Source organism: Marmota monax, unplaced genomic scaffold, assembly GCF_021218885.2.
Source record: "Marmota monax isolate L192 unplaced genomic scaffold, Marmota_monax_Labrador192_F-V1.1 WCK01_AAM20220418_F8-fsc00167, whole genome shotgun sequence".
NCBI lineage: Eukaryota > Metazoa > Chordata > Mammalia > Rodentia > Sciuridae > Marmota > Marmota monax.
The window spans coordinates 3,320,953-3,340,028 of record NW_026694116.1 but is presented as its reverse complement, the minus strand read 5'-3'; the positions used below and the strand labels follow the sequence as shown (position 1 = coordinate 3,340,028).

Below are 19,076 nucleotides of genomic sequence, written 5' to 3'. Positions count from 1 at the left end.
TGGCCTCTGTTTTGCCCAGAAAATACAGTGATTTGTCCAAGCTGGAGCTGGGTGGACAGGTCCCCGTCCAGCAGGAGAGCACTCCAAGTACCCGTCCTGCTCCCCCAGGCGTCCCCCAGCGGGCCCTCAGCCCCCACCCGTCTGCAGGGGCACTGGAGCTCGCTCAGTGCCCAGCAGGTGACCAGAGCCGTCCTGCCTGTTGGAGGACTGTCACCGACCAGAGGCAGGGCCAGGCCACGTGACCATGTGTCACAGCTCATATCCACTAGTCTGTGGCTCCAGGGGGGAGTCTTCCTTTCCCTCCCAACTCCACGCTGTCAGCAGAACCGGCCCTTGTGCTGCTGAACTAACTGCCTGCAGCCTTGCGGGGCCACTCGGCGGTGACCCATCCCAGGACCCCAAGCCCGTGTGTCTCCTTGTAAATTCGCCCCTCCCGGGCCCTCCCCACCCTCACCCTGCCCTGTTTAACCCTGCCTCACCCTGAAGCTTGGCCCAGCGGCACCTCCTCCAGGCAGCCCTCCCTGACTGCGAGTCTGGTCCCAGTCTCCTGCCAGGCTTGTCTCCCACTGGGAGCTCTGTGCCAACGGGACCCACCTCCCAGCGTGCCTGGCGACACAGGATGTTCAGCACCAGGCATGGCAGCTGGCATGGCAGGTGAGCCCCCCACTGGCTGCAGATGTCCTACTTCCACCCGGGGTCCCCACAGGCGCTGGGGCCACTGCCCAGAAGTGCTGCTGACCCTATTGCCACCCACGGTGCTGGCACTGCCTCCTCCTCTGAGAGCACACTCTGCAGCCGGGGGCCACACTGCGGGGAGGTGGCGGCTGAGCTGGGGCTGCCGAGCACCTCTCCCGGGAGGGAGCTGCTCCTGGGGCCAAGGTGTCCAGGGCTCTGACCCAGGCTGTGGCCTCAGCAGAGCCAGGGGAACCCAGCCCCAGGGACCACGTCAGGGAGGATCAGGCAGGCACCCCGTCTGCTGAACTGTCCCTCCCTGCAGGAAGTCAGGTGGCCACAGGGCAGGGGCCTCCCCGTCGGAGCCCCAGGTGCAAGTCCAACACCCGCACTTAGCCCTGGCCTGGCCAGCCTTGGCTCCCTCTGCTGAATGGGGACAGAGACGTCCCCTCACAGAGCCCTCAGAGGCATCAAGCACCTGGCCTTGCTGACGGGACAGTGGCGTCACCTCCGCCCTGGCCACACGAGCCTGCTGTCTGGATTACCCGTCAGCCGTGCTCGCCACATTCCAAGGGCCCAGGAGCCAGGCGGGCTTGGCAGCTGCCCTCTGGAGAGTTCCGTGGGGCAGCAGCTCCTGTGGTGCCCCCACATCGCGCCCTCACATCCAGGCCCTGTGCTGAGTGCCTCCCACACAACCCGAGGGCTTGGCTCTCCTGGGTGCTGGGGACTCCAATGCATGTAGAAACCTGGGGTGTCCTTGAAAGGGAGGGGACGCTTTAGAGGCGAAAGCCGGAAAGTCACTGGGATGCGGCAGGTGCTGGCCCCGCCCCAGGGGAGCAGCTGGTAATGAGGCTGCCTGTCCCCAGGGGCCACCCCCTGACCAGTCTGCAGCCTCCCTGCCCACCTGCCTCCTCCACTCTAAAATGGCCCCTTCCCTATCCAAGGTCACCCTGGCCACGCAGGCTTGGGAGGGCTGGCCTCCCCCTACCCGGCCCCCGTTGGGAGACTGTGGGCTCCTCGGGTAGCAACAGGACCAGCTAGCAGCATGGGGCTCGCCGTGGGCAGGTGCTGCACAGGCACATCCCAGATGGCGCCATCCCGCCAAGTCTGCCATCCCTGACCCTCTCCCTGCCACATGCCCTCCAGCTCTGGCACTTACAAGCTGCGTGACCTTGGGGAAATGTCCCTACCTCTCTGTGCCTCAGTCTCCTCATCAGTAATGAAAGAACATCTACTTCAAAGACTAGTGCCACGGCTGGAAACCCAGGCTCCCAGCTGGTGGCTCTGAGCACACCTGTGTGTCTCCTTTTGTCCCCGAGACTCCAGTCCCTTCCCCAAAGCACAGCAGGTGGGTCTTCTCAAAGTGCACACCTGCTCACGACCCTCAGTGGCCCCCAGGAGTCCTCGCCAGGTCCTGATTCCTCGTGGGGGAGGGGGACAGGGCTCAGTAGGATCCTCAGAAGGACCGCGTGAGGGAAGGACCCGCCAGCCTGGCGTGGGGAGGCACCAGCGACTGGTGTAGGATCTTACTTTGGCGCAAGTGGCCGGTAGAGCCCCGGCCGGGGAGGGTGGACTGCAATTCCTGGCTCTGTGACTGACCCAGACCTGACTCACTGCAGGCCAGGCTGACCATCACGTCCAGGGCTGTCTGATCTGGTGCTCTGAAGGTCATTTATTGGGCATGACACCTCTTGGTTTACCAGCGTGGTCGGCTACTCAGAATGTCCCATCTGGTTCTGCCCAAGGGCCCAGGTGGAGGGCCCGGGGTCCAGGTGAGGTCAGGTGAGCCCAGGTGCACCCCGTGCTCAGGTCCCCATCTGGCTCACCTGGCTGGGCCCTGGATGCTGATCATGCCCAGGTCCTCGGAGCTGTCGATGAGCTGGCACCGGAACTTCTGGTCCTGCAGGACGGTGCTGATGTGCGACCAGTTATGCTGGGCCGCAGCCCCGCCCACAGCCAGGTAGTAGCCGTCCCCTGGAAGAGCAGCGCCAGGCTTAGAAGAGGACCAGGGGACGAGGATGTGCTAAGGAAAGTGAGGGTAGCCCAAGGGCCTCCCATTTGAGAAAGCGATGCCCTTTCCTTGAGGGTGACCCCCGAGGATCGGAGGCCTGAGCTGACGGGGCGACTGGGGTGTGCAAATGGGACAGAGGTGTTGACCCACCGTGGGGCCAGGCATCGGCCTGGACACCCAGCTGGATGCCTGGGCCTGAGCTGCAGTTACGGGGAGAAGAGGCACAGAGCCAGGCAGAGGGAGAGAGCCATCCCCAGCAGGAGGGTGACCGCCTGCCTCCTCCTGGCAGGAGCGGAGCTGGCCCACAGGAGCTGCTCCCGAGCACCACAGCCTGAGGCTGGAGAACAAGCCCAGCCACATCACTACCCAGCAAGGCTGCCTCTGCCCGATGGAGCCCTCCCATCCCCAGCTTGGCCACACGGGAACAGCAGGGCATCAAGCTCAGCCCCAGCCTCCCGCCAGCATCGTCCTGCCACCAGTGCCCTCCACCCAAGCAGGCGGCAGCTGCAGCAGCCCCACACAGGGTCTCTTACCTTCAAAGGCAGGAGCCAGGGGGCCGGCCTCGGGGCCAGGGGCCAGGCGGCTGACCGTCAGGTCGCTCTCGGTGCCCCCGCGCTGGTTCAGCATGCAGGTGTACACCGTGGAGCCTGGGGGCCGGGGAGAACCAGGTCTGTTCAGAAAGGCCAGGGTGGGTGGGCAGCAGGGTGGGGCAGGCGTGGATGAGTGGAGGGCGGCTAGCAGCTCGCCTCATTCTGGAGAACCCCTTGGCAGGTCACCCGCAGGAGGTGGCCTTGGAAGACCCCTGGACTCAGTGATTCCATTTCTACCAGGTGACCCAGAGGGCCACCGAGGGGAAGGTCACCCACACTGTGGTCCTGGGAGGGAGGCTCCTTCCTCCTGAGCTGCTTGCCTCCCACTCCATCCCTCCCAGCGGTCACCAGAGGTTTCCAGGGGCAAGAGCCACCCCTGCCTCAGCCCTGTGCCTGCTGAGCAGAGGCCATAGAGGTCTGTGGAAAAGGGTCATGTGGGTGGACAGAGGACAGACAGGCAAAAGGGAAGGTGGGTGATGGACAGACAGGTGGAGGGCAGGAGGGTGTGGCCAGCGGGGGCGGGGAGGACGGTGGAGGAGAAAAGGACAGGTGGAAGGGGGCGGAGATGGTAGGGCTGAGTGGTTGGGCAGGCAGAGGGCGCCTCGGGGTGAGCAGGAGACACCCAGCCCTGGTAGGTGGGACCTTGGTGGCTGGACGGAGGCTGGATGGAGAGTGTTACGGTCAAGTTGTGTCCCCAGACAGACATGTGAAGAGCTTCCCCAGGACCTGGGTGGTGGCCTTAGGGGGAACAGGGTCTCTGTTACCTTATGTAATCCAGCTATGGGGAGGGATCCTTAGGGTGGGCCCGGTCCCCATCCCGTGTGACTGCCCTCCTTACAGGAAGGAAATGCAGGAGAAGGCCGTGTGGCATCAGGGACAGTGGCGTGGACCAACTGAAGCCCAGTCAGGGCAAGGTCCCCAGCCAGACAGCAGGTGCCACACTGGGGAGTCCAGAGGGAGCCCACCCAGGGTCTTGGGGAGTATAGCACAGCCGATACCCCAATTCCAACATCTGGCCACCAGAACTATGAAACAATAGACTTCTGCTGTTTTTAAGCCACCTGTTTGGTGGCACTGTGACTGCAGCCACAGGAAATGAATAAAGAAGAGAGCAGGTGGGTTTGGGTGGTGCAAGGGTGAGCAGTACAGCAGGCAGGGAGTGGGCAGGAGTGGGCAGGAGTGGGCAGGAGTGGGCAGGAGTGGGCAGGGAGTGGGCAGGAGTGGGCAGGAGTGGGCAGGAGTGGGCAGGAGACACCACTGTAAAATTATTCATTATTCATCCAAAGTCAAATTCAACTGAGGGTCCTGGATTCTTAATTCTGGAAACCCTACCTGGGGACAGCATCCTGGAGGCAGAGGCTGGGCCCTCCTGTGCCAGGAGGCAGCCCTGAGGGCCTGCTGCCACGCCTCCTTTCTGGAGCTAAGAAAGAAGGAAGCCAGAGGGAGGAGAAGGAAGGACCCACTGTGGGGCTGGGCAAGGAGACGGCCCTGGAGCCCGGGGCTTGGAGGTATCAGAGGGGCTGGAGGTGTCTAGGCCAGGCCCTAGGAGGGGCGCTGGGGTCATGACCCCTGCCCCTGTGTCTCGTGCCTGGGGCTGCACTGTGGTGCTGGGTATGGGAGGAGAGTGGCCCACCACTCAAGCCTGTACCTGGGGGTCTGCTGACATCTGCAGAGAAGAGCCAGTCGGCAGCCTTGCTGGCATCCAGCCCCAGCAGGTAGAACTTCCCAAAGTAGGACATGTTGAACACAGCAGCAGCCCCTCTGCAGGTCAGACACTCCTTCTGGATCTGAAAAGTCCCGGGGTGGATGTGCAGGGTCTTTGAGGTGCCCTTTCCCCTCACCACTGGGGGCTGGGCCCTCCAATGCACCTGTTCCGAGCCTCCCCTCCTCCCTCCCAGACTGAGCCAGCCCTTCCCAGCTCAGGACACACTCTCTCCAGCACAGGGAACATTCTCTAGGAGAGATCACTTGCTCAGTCATAAAACCAGGCTCGGCAAATTCAAAAGGATTTAACTTACACAAGGCAGGTTCTTTGACCTGCAAAATTAGAAGCAGAAAAAAAACTGGGAAATCCACAAATAAGTGGAAATTAAAGAGAACACTCTTAAAGAACCAACAGATCAAAGGGCACTAAGGAACTACTGTGAGGTGAGTGGACGGACACGACACCCAACCTACAAACACTTGTGAACATGTAAAGGCTGTGCTCACACGGAAGGCGATAGCCACACGTGCCTATGTCATAAGAGGCTCAACAACCCAACCTTCCACTTTGAGAACCTGGAAAAAGGGCACACTAAACCCAAAGCAAGCAGAAGGAAAGAAATAATAAAGATTAGACTAGAAAAATCAGCAAAACCAAAAATTGGCTCTTTGAATAGATCAACAAAATTGACAAACCTTTACTAAAATCAGCAATGAAAGAGGAGCCATCACCACCCACCCCACAGACAGAGGAGGGTCCTGGGGAAAGAGGAGCCATCACCACCCACCCCACAGACAGACTGATAATAATACACCACAAATTAGTTTAGAATGGACAAATGTCTAGAAAGCATGAATCACTGAAACTGGATAAAGATGGAAAAATATGAATAAAATTGCAACAAAAAAAAGAGATTAGGGCTGGGGTTGTGGTTCAGTGGTAGGGTGCTTGCCTAGCATGTGTGAGGCACTGGGTTTGAGTCTCAGCAACACATATAAATAAAAAAAGAAAGAAAGAAAAAATTTTTAAGCCTTTAAAAATTTCCCACAAAGCAATGCCCAGGCTGGGGCTGGGGTTGTGGCTCAGCGGTAGAGCACTCACCTAGTACGTGCGAGGCACTGGGTTCAATCCTCAGCACTACACAAAAATAAATAAAATAAAAGTATTGTGTCCAACTACAACTAAAAAATAAATATTGAAAAAAAGAAGAAATGCCCAGGCCCAGATGTCTTCACTGGGGAATTTTATCTAACATTCAAAGTAGTGATACCAATTCTTCACAAATTCTTCCCAAAAAATATCACAGTAGGAAATGTTATTCCAATTTATTCTAGGAAGCCAGCATTATCCTGATGCCAAAACGAAAGATAAAATAAAACTATGGACCAACATCCTTTATGAATGTAGACACAATCCTCAACAAAATACAGCAAACCCAATCCAACATCAAGGAAGGATTCTACACCATGATCAATAGGCTCATCCCAAGAACGTGAAGTTAAATCACATTAAGAGAATAAAAAACGAAAAACACATAATCATTCAATGCAGAAAAAGTACTTGACACAAATCACGATAAAAACAAACAAATGACAGAAGGAGCTCCCTCAACCTGGCAACCTACAAAAACCATGTAGTACATACACACTGTACGTCTTGATCAAACACTGACCCCCACCCACAAGATCAGGAGCAATACCACTCCCACCAATTGTATTCAACTTTATATTGGAGGCCCTAGCCCGGGCAATTAGGCAAAGTAACAATAATAATAAACGGGATCAGATTGGAAAAGAAGAAGTAAAAATACACCTATTTACAGATAACATGACTTTACATATAGAAGATCCTAAAGAACCCACTAAAAAAATTATTAGAACTAATAAAATAGTTCAAAAGTTTGCAGGATACAAAGCCAACAGACCAAAAATAAAAATAATAAAAGTTATTGTATTTCTATAGACTAACACTGCACATTCCGAAAAGGAAATGGAGAAATAATTCCATTTACAATAGCATCAAATAATAAAAATGCTTGGGGAATGAGGTTAACGAAAGAAATGCAAACTCTGTACTCTAAAGAACTGGAAACGTTTTGGAGAGAAACTTAAGAAGACCTAAAGAAGTGGAAGGACAGCCCGTGCTCATGGGGAGAAGACATAAGCTATGTCAAGGTGACAACACACCCCTCATTGTTCTCCACAGTCCACAAAATCCCCACCGAAACCTCAGCCGGCTCCTCGGCAGACACTGACCAGCTGACCCCAGAATCCACAGGGAACCATAAGGGACCAGGATGTTCCAAACAATCTTGGGGACAAAAGAGCAAATTGGAGGACTCACATTCCCTGTTTGCAAAACTTACTGCAAAGCTAGTAGATAAACCAGAGTTGGACTGACTCAAGGATGGACGCAGAGGTCAGCAGGGTGCAATCCACATTCTGAAAATAGACCCTCGTGTGTACGGTTAACTGGTTTTTCAACAAGGGTGACAAGAGAGTCCCATGGGAGTGAGGTACACACTCACCTGTCCAAGCCCAAAGCATGGACTATAGGACACAGGAACAGCAAAAAGGCCAGGCTTTACTTGATTGATGGTCGAGCGAGACCAGGTGTCCGGGAGCGGGCACACCCAGAGCACTTACAACCAGCACTCTACCCTGAGAGCACAGGTCCCCCTGGCTCCTTGTTGGCTGAGTACCGTGGGGTGCACAGTCTTCCTGGGGTCATCATCTAGGTTTTACTGTCTCCTATTGGGCTGTTTAAAGAAATGGACCTTTAGTTGTCCCCACCTCCCCCTGTTCCCCTGGGGCAGGAAAATCTTGGATCCAGTGTTTTTGGCCCATGGGTCAGGTCACCCCTTCCCTCGCCTCCTGTTTGCCAAGAGGCTATGAATGATCTGGTGTTACCTGCTTGTAACTCTCCGCTCTGCTCTGTCTCCCCCCGGCTGCCTTTCCTACATCCCAATTTTACACTTAGGGCTGAACAGTGTATTCTGAAAAGGGACCAACACACTTTCTCACAGGAGAGTCTCCAACACAGAGCGCTGTGATAGCACGACAGCCACATGCAAAAGAATGAATCTGGACCCCTTCCTCACACCATGCACAAACCTTATCTCAGAGGAGCTAAATTACAAAGCCCTCAGGAGAAAACTCAGAAGGAAATGTCTGTGACCTTGAGTTAGTTTCTTATACATGACGTCAAAAATGCAAGGGACAAAAAGGAAGGAAGAGATGAGTCAGATGTCATCTAAATTTTAAGTTTCTGCTGCAAAGGACACCATCCTGACAGTGAGAGACAACCCCACCAGGAGAGAATGTTTGCATATGATACCTCCAAGGGGCTCCTATCCAGGGTGTTTATTTCAAAAAATCTTTTAACGCAATGATAAAAAGACAAGCAACTCAATTTAAAATAAGCCAAAGGTCTGAATAGACATTTCCCCAGAGAAGATATCGAGGGGCCAACAGCCCACGAAAAGGTGTGCAAGGCGAATAGTTAGACACGCAGGTCAAAACCGCAACGGGACCCCTCTTCACCCCCTGCAGCTTGGAGAGAGTGGCCGTCGAAGCCGGGGAGGAGCTGGAACTCACACACACTGCTGGGGGGAGACCACTGTTGGACAGAGTGACCACACCTCGGCCACTCCAGCCCGGGCATCGGAACACAACCTGCACCCGGATGTTCCCAGCACACCATTCATGACTGCCCCAAACGGGAGCAACCCTAAGGCCCATCCACAGACGAATGGACAGATGAACTGTGGCATGTGCCTGCAGCAGGCTCCAGTTTGCAAGAGGCAGCGAGTACAAACACCACACACCACCACACGCCACCACATGCCACCACACGCCACCACACGCCACCACACGCCACCACATACCACCACACAGAAGGACCTTGAGGATATTCTGCTAATGAAAGAAACTGGCCACAAAAGCACATCTATTTTATGAATCCCCTTAAATGGATTACACGAGGCAGCTCCTAGAGACAGGAAGCAGATTAGTGGCTGCTGTGGCCTGGGGTGGGACAGGGTGGATAAGGGGGTGTCCAGAACTAGACTGCACTGATGGCCGTGCGACGGCCCTGTGAACTCACTGAAAATCCCCGAATCCGGCCCTTTCGATGGATGAACCACACGGTATGTGAATCATGGCCAACCCAGCTCTCCCACTGCCCTCCCCACGGCCCACCAGCACCTCAGTGGGTCTTCGGCCTTCCCTCCCACACTGCCCCCTGACCACTGAGCAGACCATGACCAACCCTGAATGTGACCATGGCAGCGGCTTTCCCACACCAGGCGGGCCCCATGTGCCTCGGGCTGCACTATGTCCTTCCCAGCCCGCCCCACAGGTGGCCACCGCCAGGCTCAGGTGCCCTAGGGGGCCTCGGGTGGCACAGGAGCAAAGGAGCCCATGGGAGCCCACTGTGGGTCTCGGTCCCACCTCAATGCTCAGAGATGCCACACAGGGAAACATGGAAATGGGCCAGTGTCCACTCCAGGCAAATGGGCAGCACTGCCGCCCAGCTGCCCCCTGGGACAGGTGGTCACTCTGCAGCACACCGTGGGCATCTCCTCCTCCCTGCCCTTCAGCTGCTCGTCAGCCTCCCTCCTGACATCACTAGCCTTTATGGAGCACCCACTGTTTGCAGACCAAAACCAAAACCCCAAGCAGCGTCCTGGGCTGCTGCCGGCCGTCTGCCCAGCCTGGGGCGGCTGCCAGCACTGACAGTGAGCGCGTTTCCTGCGCTGGGACCGTCTCAGCCGCGGTGCGGAGGCTGGTGAAGACACCCAGCCAAGTTGGCATCTCCCGGAGCCTCCACATCCTCAGGGCCGGGAGTCCCAGAGGCTTCGGGAGCTGCAGCCTGAAGGTGCCAGACGCAGCCCCGCAGCCCCGCGACTCCCGTGAGGGAGGCACCGCCAGGGACTGGGCGCTGAGCCCGCCTGCAGCTCCCGCGCTTCGTGACCAGGGGCCTCCTGCTTCCCCCTCAGCACGGCCTCTCCCCAGGCCTCTGCCCAAACTTGCACTGGAGCAAGCTTTGGGGACAGTGGGGACAGTGGTGGAGATAAATGGTCCCCTCCCTCAAGACCCGCTCCTGTTGAAGGAGCACTGGGGGCTTCAGGGCAACACAGAGAGCATCAACCTTCTCAGCAAGGTTGAGCAGAGTGGCTCCCCCATGAAGCCCTGTCAGGCACCAGGGCCCCTCCCGAGGCTCCCCACCCAGGGCCCTGGGTCCTGCTGAGGGCTGGCTCTGCTCCCAGACCAGGCACAAGGGCCCAGGAACAGCAGTAGTGCCCAGCAGGTGGCTGGGCTAGGGGTGGGCGGGGCTTTGCTTATTGCACGGGAGCTGCCTGCGGGGTGCAGGCTGCTGGAGGGGAGGCCCAGCCCAGGCTCAGCCCAGGGTGATGGGGAGCCGGGCACCAAGGGGCTGTGGGCTGCCCGGGGCTCCATCTGGCCAGCTTCACCTGACCATTTTTGGAGGAAGGGGCAGAAGTCTGTAGCACGCAGATTGTACCAGCAGAGCTTCCCCAGATCTGTTCCCTGCTGTCCCCTGGAGGGGCCATTCAGGGGCCAGGTGCCCAGCATCAGCAAGCCCACCTTGTCCTGGACCTACAGCTGTGGTCAGAGCCCTCTGCCGGAGGAAGACCCATCCGTCAGGCAGCCTCAGGACCAAGAAGGGCTCAGAGGGGTGCTGGCCTGGCCTGAGGCCACACAGCCAACCCAGGCCACCTGGCCCACCTCCCAGGCCTCCTGGCCCACCCACGCTGCGGCTGCCCTGAGCAATGGGATTTGCCCTCAGGTGATTCTGCTGACAACCACTGTCAGGTGACTGTCCCACAGCTGAGTCAGCCGGGGCAGGGCATGAGGCTGGCAGGAGCCCCAGGGGCTGGGCTGAGGGCCCCCACAGGCAGCTCAGGGGAGAATTCTGCATGAGGGGCGGGGAGGGGGATGGGGAGGGGGACTGGGCCACGGGAGGGTGCCGGCTGCTTACCACACGGTGGTGGGGCGGGAATTCGAAGGTGTATTCGTCCCCCAGCAGCCTGGTGTAGGCACAGTCCTGGTGCACCTGGTTCCCGTAGGCCCCGTAGTAGTCGTAGTCGGGGACCTGGGGCAGAGGACATGGTCACTGCCCGCCTCCCCTCTTCCTCTCTTCCTCCCTCCCTCTCTTTACAAATAGGCTGGGCCCACCACTGGGCAGGTAGTGCGCTAGTCCTGGGAGACAGGCTGGTGCTGCCCTTAGCGCCTCCTGTCCAGTGGGCATGCGTGGGTGGTGGACCCGGGGTGGGAGGGCGTGCAGCCTAGGCAATATCAACAGCTGCACAGGTGGCGCCTGTTGCTGGGTCTAAGAGCTGGGGACCAGTAGGGGCCCTGGGGTGGGGAAGAAGAGGCTGGATCCCAATTTAGGGAGTGAGGGGTGAGGAGGCCAGAGAGGCTCTCAGGGCGCTGTTGGGCAGAGAGGGAAGTGACCCGCTGAGAAGGGCGAAGGTCAGGGGTTGGCACGTCCCGGCCATGGCGCAGGTGCGATTTCTGTGGGACTCGTTTCCACCCTGGGACAAGCCCTGCTGATGTGGCCCATGCTCCTCACAAGGGTGACCCCTTCTGCAGATGAGGAATCTGAGGCACAAAGAAGTCACACCTTGCCTGAGGTCACTGACAAGCACCCAAGGCTGTGTCATGCTGGGCGAGCGTGAGTGGGGGCTCCGTGTCGGGCTCCTGCACCTTCACCTCACCTCTCCTGTGAGCTGCCTGCCTCTCTCAGATGCCCCACGACCCTGGGACCTCCTGGCCTCTGCTCCTGCTAAAGCCCCCTTCCTCCCTGCCGGCCCCTGCACAGGGTGTAAGGAGCAGGCCATCCTCACCTCCAGGGCCGCCAGTCTGCCTGGGGCCACGCCTTTCCACAGGTGGGAACCCAGTGGAACTGAGGACTGCCTGGCGGGCTCCACAGCCCCTCTCCCTCCCTAGCGGGGCATGCTCGCCCGCCCTGGAGACCCCAGCAGGCCTACTCCCCCGCTGTAGCCCCAAAGAGGTGCCAGGAATCAGGAGGCATCTCCCAGTCTCCTGGACTCCCAGATGGCCCCCTTGGGTGAAAATCTGCTCATGGGGCCCAAGGGTATTCCACGCCCCTCTCCTTGTCCAGGACTCCAGGACAGAGGGGCTTCCAGGCTTAAAAGGGCAGGTCTGCCCAGGCCTAGCCTTCTGCACTGTCCCCAGGGACCATATGTCCTAGGGACTAGCGAGAGAAGTGGCAGTGACTGAGGAGGCTCTGAGGACATCCACACGGGGCCCAAGGCCCTGTGAGCCAGCTGTGGCTCCCGTCTCCCCTAAGGGTGCCCAGGAAATGGGCCATGGAGGTGGGTTGCCATGGAGATGGGGGAGGGTCCCACTGGGAGAAGGCAGAGCAGCACAGCGACAGGAAAGGGCTTGGTGCACAGATCCGCACCCAGACCAGCCCAGCCCAACCCGTCTCCAAGCCCCAAGGCTGCTCCAAGGGCCCATCCCCAGGAGGAGCAGGGAGGCCCAGGAAGGTCCTCGGAGGCCAGGGCGTGGGGCATCTCAGTAGACAAGCTGAACACATCGAGCATAAACCCTCCCACTAACCAGCCTCCTACTAACATAAACTAACAGTTGGAGTTGCCAAAAATACGTGCAGAAAGCTATGTGAAGACGGCCGAGTCCCTCCCACCACCGGGGAGTCTTCGAGCTGTGCCCAGGCGGGACACCCTCTGCTCTGCCCACAGAGCGCACCCGGGCAGGGAAGCCTGCACAGTGCCCGGGGAGGCCTGGCTGCTCTCCGGCTGCACCGCCTGCTCTGAACCGGGCTTGCCCTGACTCAGGGTGGGCTGAGGGCAGCAGGGCAGGTTCACAGGGCTGCACAGACCCTCAGCCACCGCTGGGACCACTCACCGGAGCGGTCCCCTGAGGGCTGAACCATCCCGGCCGCTCCCAGCCGTGCCGCTCCTGGAACACACAGCCTTGTTCAAGGAGCTCCTGTGGGAAGGGACAACACCTGTCACACAGGGCCAGGTCCCCCGCCTGATTCTTCATCTTTCTTTCCTTTCAACTTTTACAGTCCCTTTCTTCTGTCAACTGTGCCACTCCTCATCTCAATTATTGTGATGCGTCTTCAAGCCCAGGTTGGCCTGGCTCTAATGCTTTCCACATTCTACTTTCTAAATGATGAACTAAAAATCCAAATCTTTGAAAAACCTAAAGATCTGGAGTTCTACAGCCAGTGCATCCCGGAGCTCCCCCGCACCCCGTGCCTCCCCAGGAACCCCCAACCTGGAGAAGTATCAGCAGCTATGGACCACATCGTGTCCCCACAAACTCCTGTGGCGAAGCCCTAACCCCAGTGACCTGTGCTTGGGGTCAGGGCCTGTGAGGAGGTAAGAGGCTAAACGAGATCCTAGGGTGGGTCCTAGTCCATAGGACAGGTGCCCTTTTAAGAGAGGCCAGAGTGCCCTCTGTCTTCCCCGTGAGGACACAGGCGACCGCCCACGGGCCAGGAGCTCCTCTCCAGGCAGTGAGTACAGGAACCCTGACCTCCAGGCTCAGAGCACTCAGAAAATCCAGGTTGGAGTGTGTGACCAGCAGCTCTGCCTGCGTGTGCACCCAGGGCAAAGCAGGGCCTCACTGGACACTCCACATGGACGTCCACAGCAGCTGCTCACTGTCACGCAGGTAGAAGAGCCCTGTCACATGGACACTGAGCAGGGCTGATGGCTGCCCAGCAAGGAGGGGACTGAGTGCCCTAAATTGCACCCTTTAAAATGGGTAAAGGGCCGGCCTCACGCTCTGTGCTCTTACCACGAGGAGAACCACCAGGGCATAATAAAGTGACGTCCAGGCACTTTTCTCTGAAAATTAACTTGATTTGGGGAAAAAAAAAATCCCACTGTGGGTTTGGAAGAGTCCTGCCCACGGTCAACCCCACTGACCAGCACCAGGCAGTGGGCCAGGGCCAGCAGGGCATCTGAAGCTCAGACTGGCTGGCGGGCAGTGTGCCCAGCCCTGGGTGGCACAGGGCAAAGACAGGCACAGCTGCAACCGTCCCCTCCCTCCATCCATGGGGACCCAGGCAGGGAGAAGGGCTGGGTTTGGACACTGGCATGGCTTCCCTGCATGTTGGGGTCCCCGAAGAGCAGTGGTGAGTGCACAGTGGTGGGCGTGCCCCACTGGTCACCTTCAAAGGACAAGAAGGTTGGTCTCAAGATGCTAAAGGCGGAAGGCATCTCTATTCTAAAAAGCAAGTGTCGCAGGTGAAGCTCAGGAGGAAGAGAAGGACTGGGGGACCGAGGCTCCCTTCTGGATGGAGGGGTTCAGCCCCTGCAGAGCCTCCTGGGAAGGTCCTTGGGTTATGAGCTCACCTGAGCCATCATGAGCCCAGGGACCCTGAGTTCATTCGGGCAGGCCTCTGAGCTGTCGGGACTGGCAGGGGGTGGCTCAAAGCAGGGTCCAGCTGCAGAGACCCCAAGGTTCTGTGAGGCCTGGGAGCACAACTGGGCTGGAGCCAGCCCACTGACGGCGGACATCCCAGACCTCTCCTGGGGTTGGGGGGTGGTACAGCAGACACCAGGTCCTTTTGGGTCCTGGCATGGGAGGGTCAGTGGGGGGAGGCCCCTTCTCCAGCCTAGATGCTGCCTGCTCCCGGGGCCTGCCTCCTGCCCCACCTGTCCACTCCAGAGACTTCGCCTGAGGCCCTCAATTGTCAAAAACCATCACTCCTGTTCCCCAGTAAGCAGAGCCTCTGGCTAGGATGACCAGGGATGGACACCGAGGGACGCCTAGGTCCTGGGGCCAGGAGAGTCACAGCGCCGGCCCCAGGGAAGAGTGCCTGACGGTGGGTTTCATCACCTAGGTAGAAGCTCGCCCACCAGGAGAAGAGTATCCCAGCCGGCTGCGGAGCAGGAGGCCGGCCTGGGCACAGGGGTCTAGCTGCTGCCCTCCGTGCCCCTGCCTCCAGCACTGCTCCCAGCGTCAGGACAGTTCCTGGTTCTCCAGGAAATCTCCTCCCTTGGGCCCCACAGGAGCCCCCCCAGCCACCCCCGCCTCTCCCCAACCCTGGCACAGCACCCAGCACCCAGCACCCATGCTGGGATAACACCTGGGGTGGGTCTGCCTTCCACCACCCAGTACCCCGAGGACGTCCCAGAGGGTCACTGCAGCCTGTGGCCACAGGAAGGCACCTGGTGCAGGGCGTCTGTCCTCATGTTCCGCCCGGCCAGCGGCTCGTCATGGGGGAAGACCACGGAGTAGTTCTTGGCATAGGACTCGTGGCTGCGCTCGCGGATCCAGCGGCTGTGGTCCGTGAGTGAGTGGTGGAAGCGCCTGCCGTACAGGGAGGGCCCAGGTCACCGCCTGACGACACCGCCTGGGCCAGGTGGCCCAGGACCCAGCATAAACTGGACCCCCACCCTCCCCAGAGGCCTCCTGGGGCTAGGTGCCAAGAGGCCCCAGCCCCTCCCCTGTGGCCCCCAGGGCTGCCTGCAGAGTGGGGTCCAGGAGCCCAGGGCCTGCAGGGTCCCCTTCCCCACCAGGGCCCTGGGCTCGGGTCCAGCCTGTTCCATGGCCTCCACTGTCCATATTCTGAATGCTGAGGGTTCCTGGTCCCCACTCCTGCCTTCAAGTGGGACGGGCCACCTGGGTGAGACCCCACAGATCTGCTGCAGGACAGAGTCCGACCTCTGGCCCCGCAGGGTCAGGGCCCTGCAGTCCCCTCCCCACACTGCCCAGCTCTCAGACTCTGGCTCGCCCCAGCCTCCAGCGGTCTGCCCTCTCTAGCTAGGAGTCCCGTCACCCTCCGCGGTCCACCACCTGGACAGCCACGTCCTGGCCAGGCCTCTGTCCTCAGGGATACCTGTCAGAGCCTCAGTGGCTGGGCAGCTCCTGGACCGTGTGAGAGTCTGGCAAGGCATGACTCTGGTCTGGGGTGGGCAGTCTTGGGGGCGGGGAGCGGTCAAGGTGAGGACACTATTTCCAGTGTCCGCTCTCTGCAGGGGCCTCTCCTCCAGCCTGGGCCCAGGGCAGAGCACATTCTGCAAGAACCCTCTCCTCACCCTCAGAGTTGCCCTGTTCATAGGGCCCACATCACACTTGGGGACACTGAGGCTCAGGGGGCTCACGCCGGGTGAGGAGTCTGGAGGCCACCATCAAAAACTGTGTGTCCAGCCACAGGGGCAGCGTGCCCATGTGCAGGGCATGGGCTTGGCTGAGGAGGGCTGAGCTGGGGAGGGAGGCATCCAGGGGGACCCCTGGGCCCTCACTGCACTCCATGGCTGGGCTGCCCCTGGGCACTGAGGGCTGTGGGCACGAGCCAGGTGGTCTCTCAGCTGCTGGGAGTGCTGCTCCCGGTGGGGGCCCCTCCTTAGGCCCCGGGGTGGTGTGGCCAGGGCTGGGTGGGCCCTGTACCATCAGACAGCAGCAGACGCTGCTGGCCACGTGGCAGGCCCAGCTGGCCCCTTCTCCACTGGCCCTTCTGCTCCTATCTGTGGGGCGGGGGCCATGGGGCCTCAGCTCAGTAGGAGCAGGGTCAGAGACCTGCAGGGAGTGAAATCAGGCCCCCAACACCCCCTGTGGCCCACAGGGGCCTGTGAGCAGTGGGCAGAGGGACCCACAGCTGGGGCCGCAGCCAGGGCTACACTCTTCACTTGAACAAGGAAGGACTCTTCTCCTCGCTAACCTGCCCCAAGGGCCTTCCTGATAAGACGGACCTGCTCTGACCCTGCCCATGTCAGGTACTGGGCACAGCGTCCACTCGTGAGCCTCAGACGCACTCTGGGAGGTAGGTCATTGTGCCCAGTTCACAGAAGCAGAAATTGAGGCTCGGAGAAGAGGAGCCTCCAGCCCAGGGCCAACGGTGGATAGTGTGGGCTGGCGACTAGGACCCACCTGGCTCAACTCACTCCACCACCCTGCCACCCGGGGGCAGCTGCCCATGAGCCAGACACGCCCAGGACCCAGCACTGGCACCCACTGCCCTGTCCGGGGCCCTCCCGCTCCGAGCTTGCCCCCATGTGTAGGACAAGGGGTGGCTGTGGTGCACTCTGCCTGACCTCTTGAGGTCACAGGCAGGCACAGGAGCCCCACGTTTGGAGCCGGCCCTTCCTCTGAAGCCGGCTTCTCTGGACAGCTCTCTGCTGCGCCCTCCTTGACGCCTCACTCTCTCCTGCAGGGCCTGCGTCTTGCTCTGCCCTGGCTCAGGCCGGGTGGCGGAAGCTCTGGTGAGAGTGGACGGCTCCAGGTCCACAGCAGCCCTGGTGGTGGCAGGCGCCCACTCTGCTGCCGCGCCGGGTATGGAAGCCACACAGCACAGAGGGCTGGTGCCCCCAGGGACGGCCAGCGCTGAGGACAGCCCCAGCTGCACTGCTGGGTGACCCCCACAGGGTCCTGCGCTGCTGTCTGCAGGAGGAGCTGGGACCCTCCCTCCCCAGGTGTCCTGCAACTGTATCATTTCTAGAACATTCCTCCCTGGGGAGCATGCACGGGTGCAGCCCTGGATCAGCTCCAGGGGCCCAGTGCAGACCTCACTGACCAGGGCGGTGCAGGGCGTGGCATGGGATCTCAGCCCCAGACGTCTGTCCGCGAGAGCCAGACATCACCTCCCGCCGCGGGTAATGTCCTCCGCAGGCCAGGAGGGAAGGAGCCAGCGGGAGCGAGGGGCTCTCCCAGCTGGACACACCCCTCCACCCCACACTGTCCCCATCTTGGGCACATGGGCAGCCGGGTCCCCAGGGGTCTGCCTGACAGGAGCACATGGAGGTGTGGACCGAGCAGGGGCCAAGCAGCCTCCCGCCAAGATGCTCCACCCGGTGGAGTCCTGCAGAGCCCAGTGTGCCCGGCCAGGGCCAGCTGTGAGCTCAGGACACTGTCGTGGGCATGAGCTTTGGGCTTGGGTCAGGAGAGAGTGGGGAGCCACCCTCCTTGTCTGGGAGCACCTGGACACGGTCCTGGACTCCAAGAGATGGCCCTGACTGCAGAAGGCCACGAGGCCGGCCACTGGGACCCTCCTGGCTCCTGCCACCAGCATCCAAGCCCCTGCCCCAGCTCCACCCAAAGCCAAGCCCCTCCCTGCGCCCAGGCCTGCCTGGCATCACATTCCTGCCCACAGCCCAGGTGGGCTCTGCCAGGGAACGAGGGCACAGGCCGCGGGCCAGAGCTCCTGCCCTGGTGACGGCACACGCACAGGAAGTTACTGTCCCAGCTCAGCCCTGCCCCCCAGCTCCACAGGCCTCAGTCTTCCCATGTGCAAAGTGGCCGTGAGGTCCTGCTGCTGGGGACAGAGGGTCAGGCAGGGGCCGGGACAGGAGACCCGGGAACCGTGAGGGGCCGTGGATCTGCCAAAGCCAGTGACCCCTGGACTCTGCTGCTGCTGCTGGCAGCCTCCTCCCCTTCCTCCCCCCCTGCTGCCTCCTCCAGGAAGGCTCCTGGCTTCCAGGGACGGCACCTTCCTGAAGAGTCCCCACCTTCTCCCCTCCCCATCCTGGCACTGCTGGCCCGGCCTGGGGACCTGGTGGCAGCACTTGCCTGATGTCGTAGCCATACATGTCCTTCTCTGGGCGCCCATGGATGATCCAGTGGGCCAGCTCCTGCCCGCAGCCGCCGCCCAGCATCATTCCTGGCAGGGGTGGAAGCACAGGGCTGCAGCGGTCCCCAGGCCCACGTCCAGTCCAGGCTGCCCTCTCCGCGGGCAGCACACCCCAAGCCCACTCTCACACTCCCCTGCCCACCCAGAGTCTGGGAACCCGAGGAGCTCGCCATGGCCCGGGCTCACCTGCACTGTTGAAGCCACAGCCCAGGAAAAACCCCCGCAGCTCAGGTGCCTCCCCCATCAGGGGCTTGTGGTCGGGCGTGAAGGACTCTGAAAGAGACGGGAGACCTGCAGCCCCCTCCAGCCCTCGGCCGCCCGGGGGGGGGGGTCTCCAGAGACAGCAGTGAGGGCAGCCAGGCCACGGGGCACAGTGACAGCCCAGGGGACTCCTGGCCGCCTTCCTCCCCAGCTCAGCCCTCCTAAGCCAAGGCCACCCTACCCCTGCCGGTGCCTGCTGCATTCAGAGCCTCCTGGCCTCAAGCAATGCCCTTTCAGGGAGCCT

At 60.3% G+C, this 19,076-nt stretch overlaps 1 protein-coding gene across 14 annotated transcripts in view; it reads right to left on the bottom strand.

Moving 5' to 3' along the window:
* Positions 1–19,076, bottom strand: part of Sardh (sarcosine dehydrogenase) — a 50,224-nt gene that overhangs the window by 15,921 nt on the left and 15,227 nt on the right. For all 14 annotated transcript variants that reach the window (XM_046465430.2, XM_046465423.2, XM_046465427.2 and 11 more), the window contains 8 exons: positions 18,758–18,844; positions 18,511–18,601; positions 15,174–15,315; positions 12,892–12,975; positions 10,979–11,092; positions 4,922–5,060; positions 3,217–3,330; positions 2,499–2,646 (listed from right to left, as the gene is read on the bottom strand). In XM_046465430.2, coding sequence (XP_046321386.1) covers positions 2,499–2,646; positions 3,217–3,330; positions 4,922–5,060; positions 10,979–11,092; positions 12,892–12,975; positions 15,174–15,315; positions 18,511–18,601; positions 18,758–18,844 — 919 coding nt within the window. The remainder of the gene's footprint in view (positions 1–2,498; positions 2,647–3,216; positions 3,331–4,921; positions 5,061–10,978; positions 11,093–12,891; positions 12,976–15,173; positions 15,316–18,510; positions 18,602–18,757; positions 18,845–19,076) is intronic.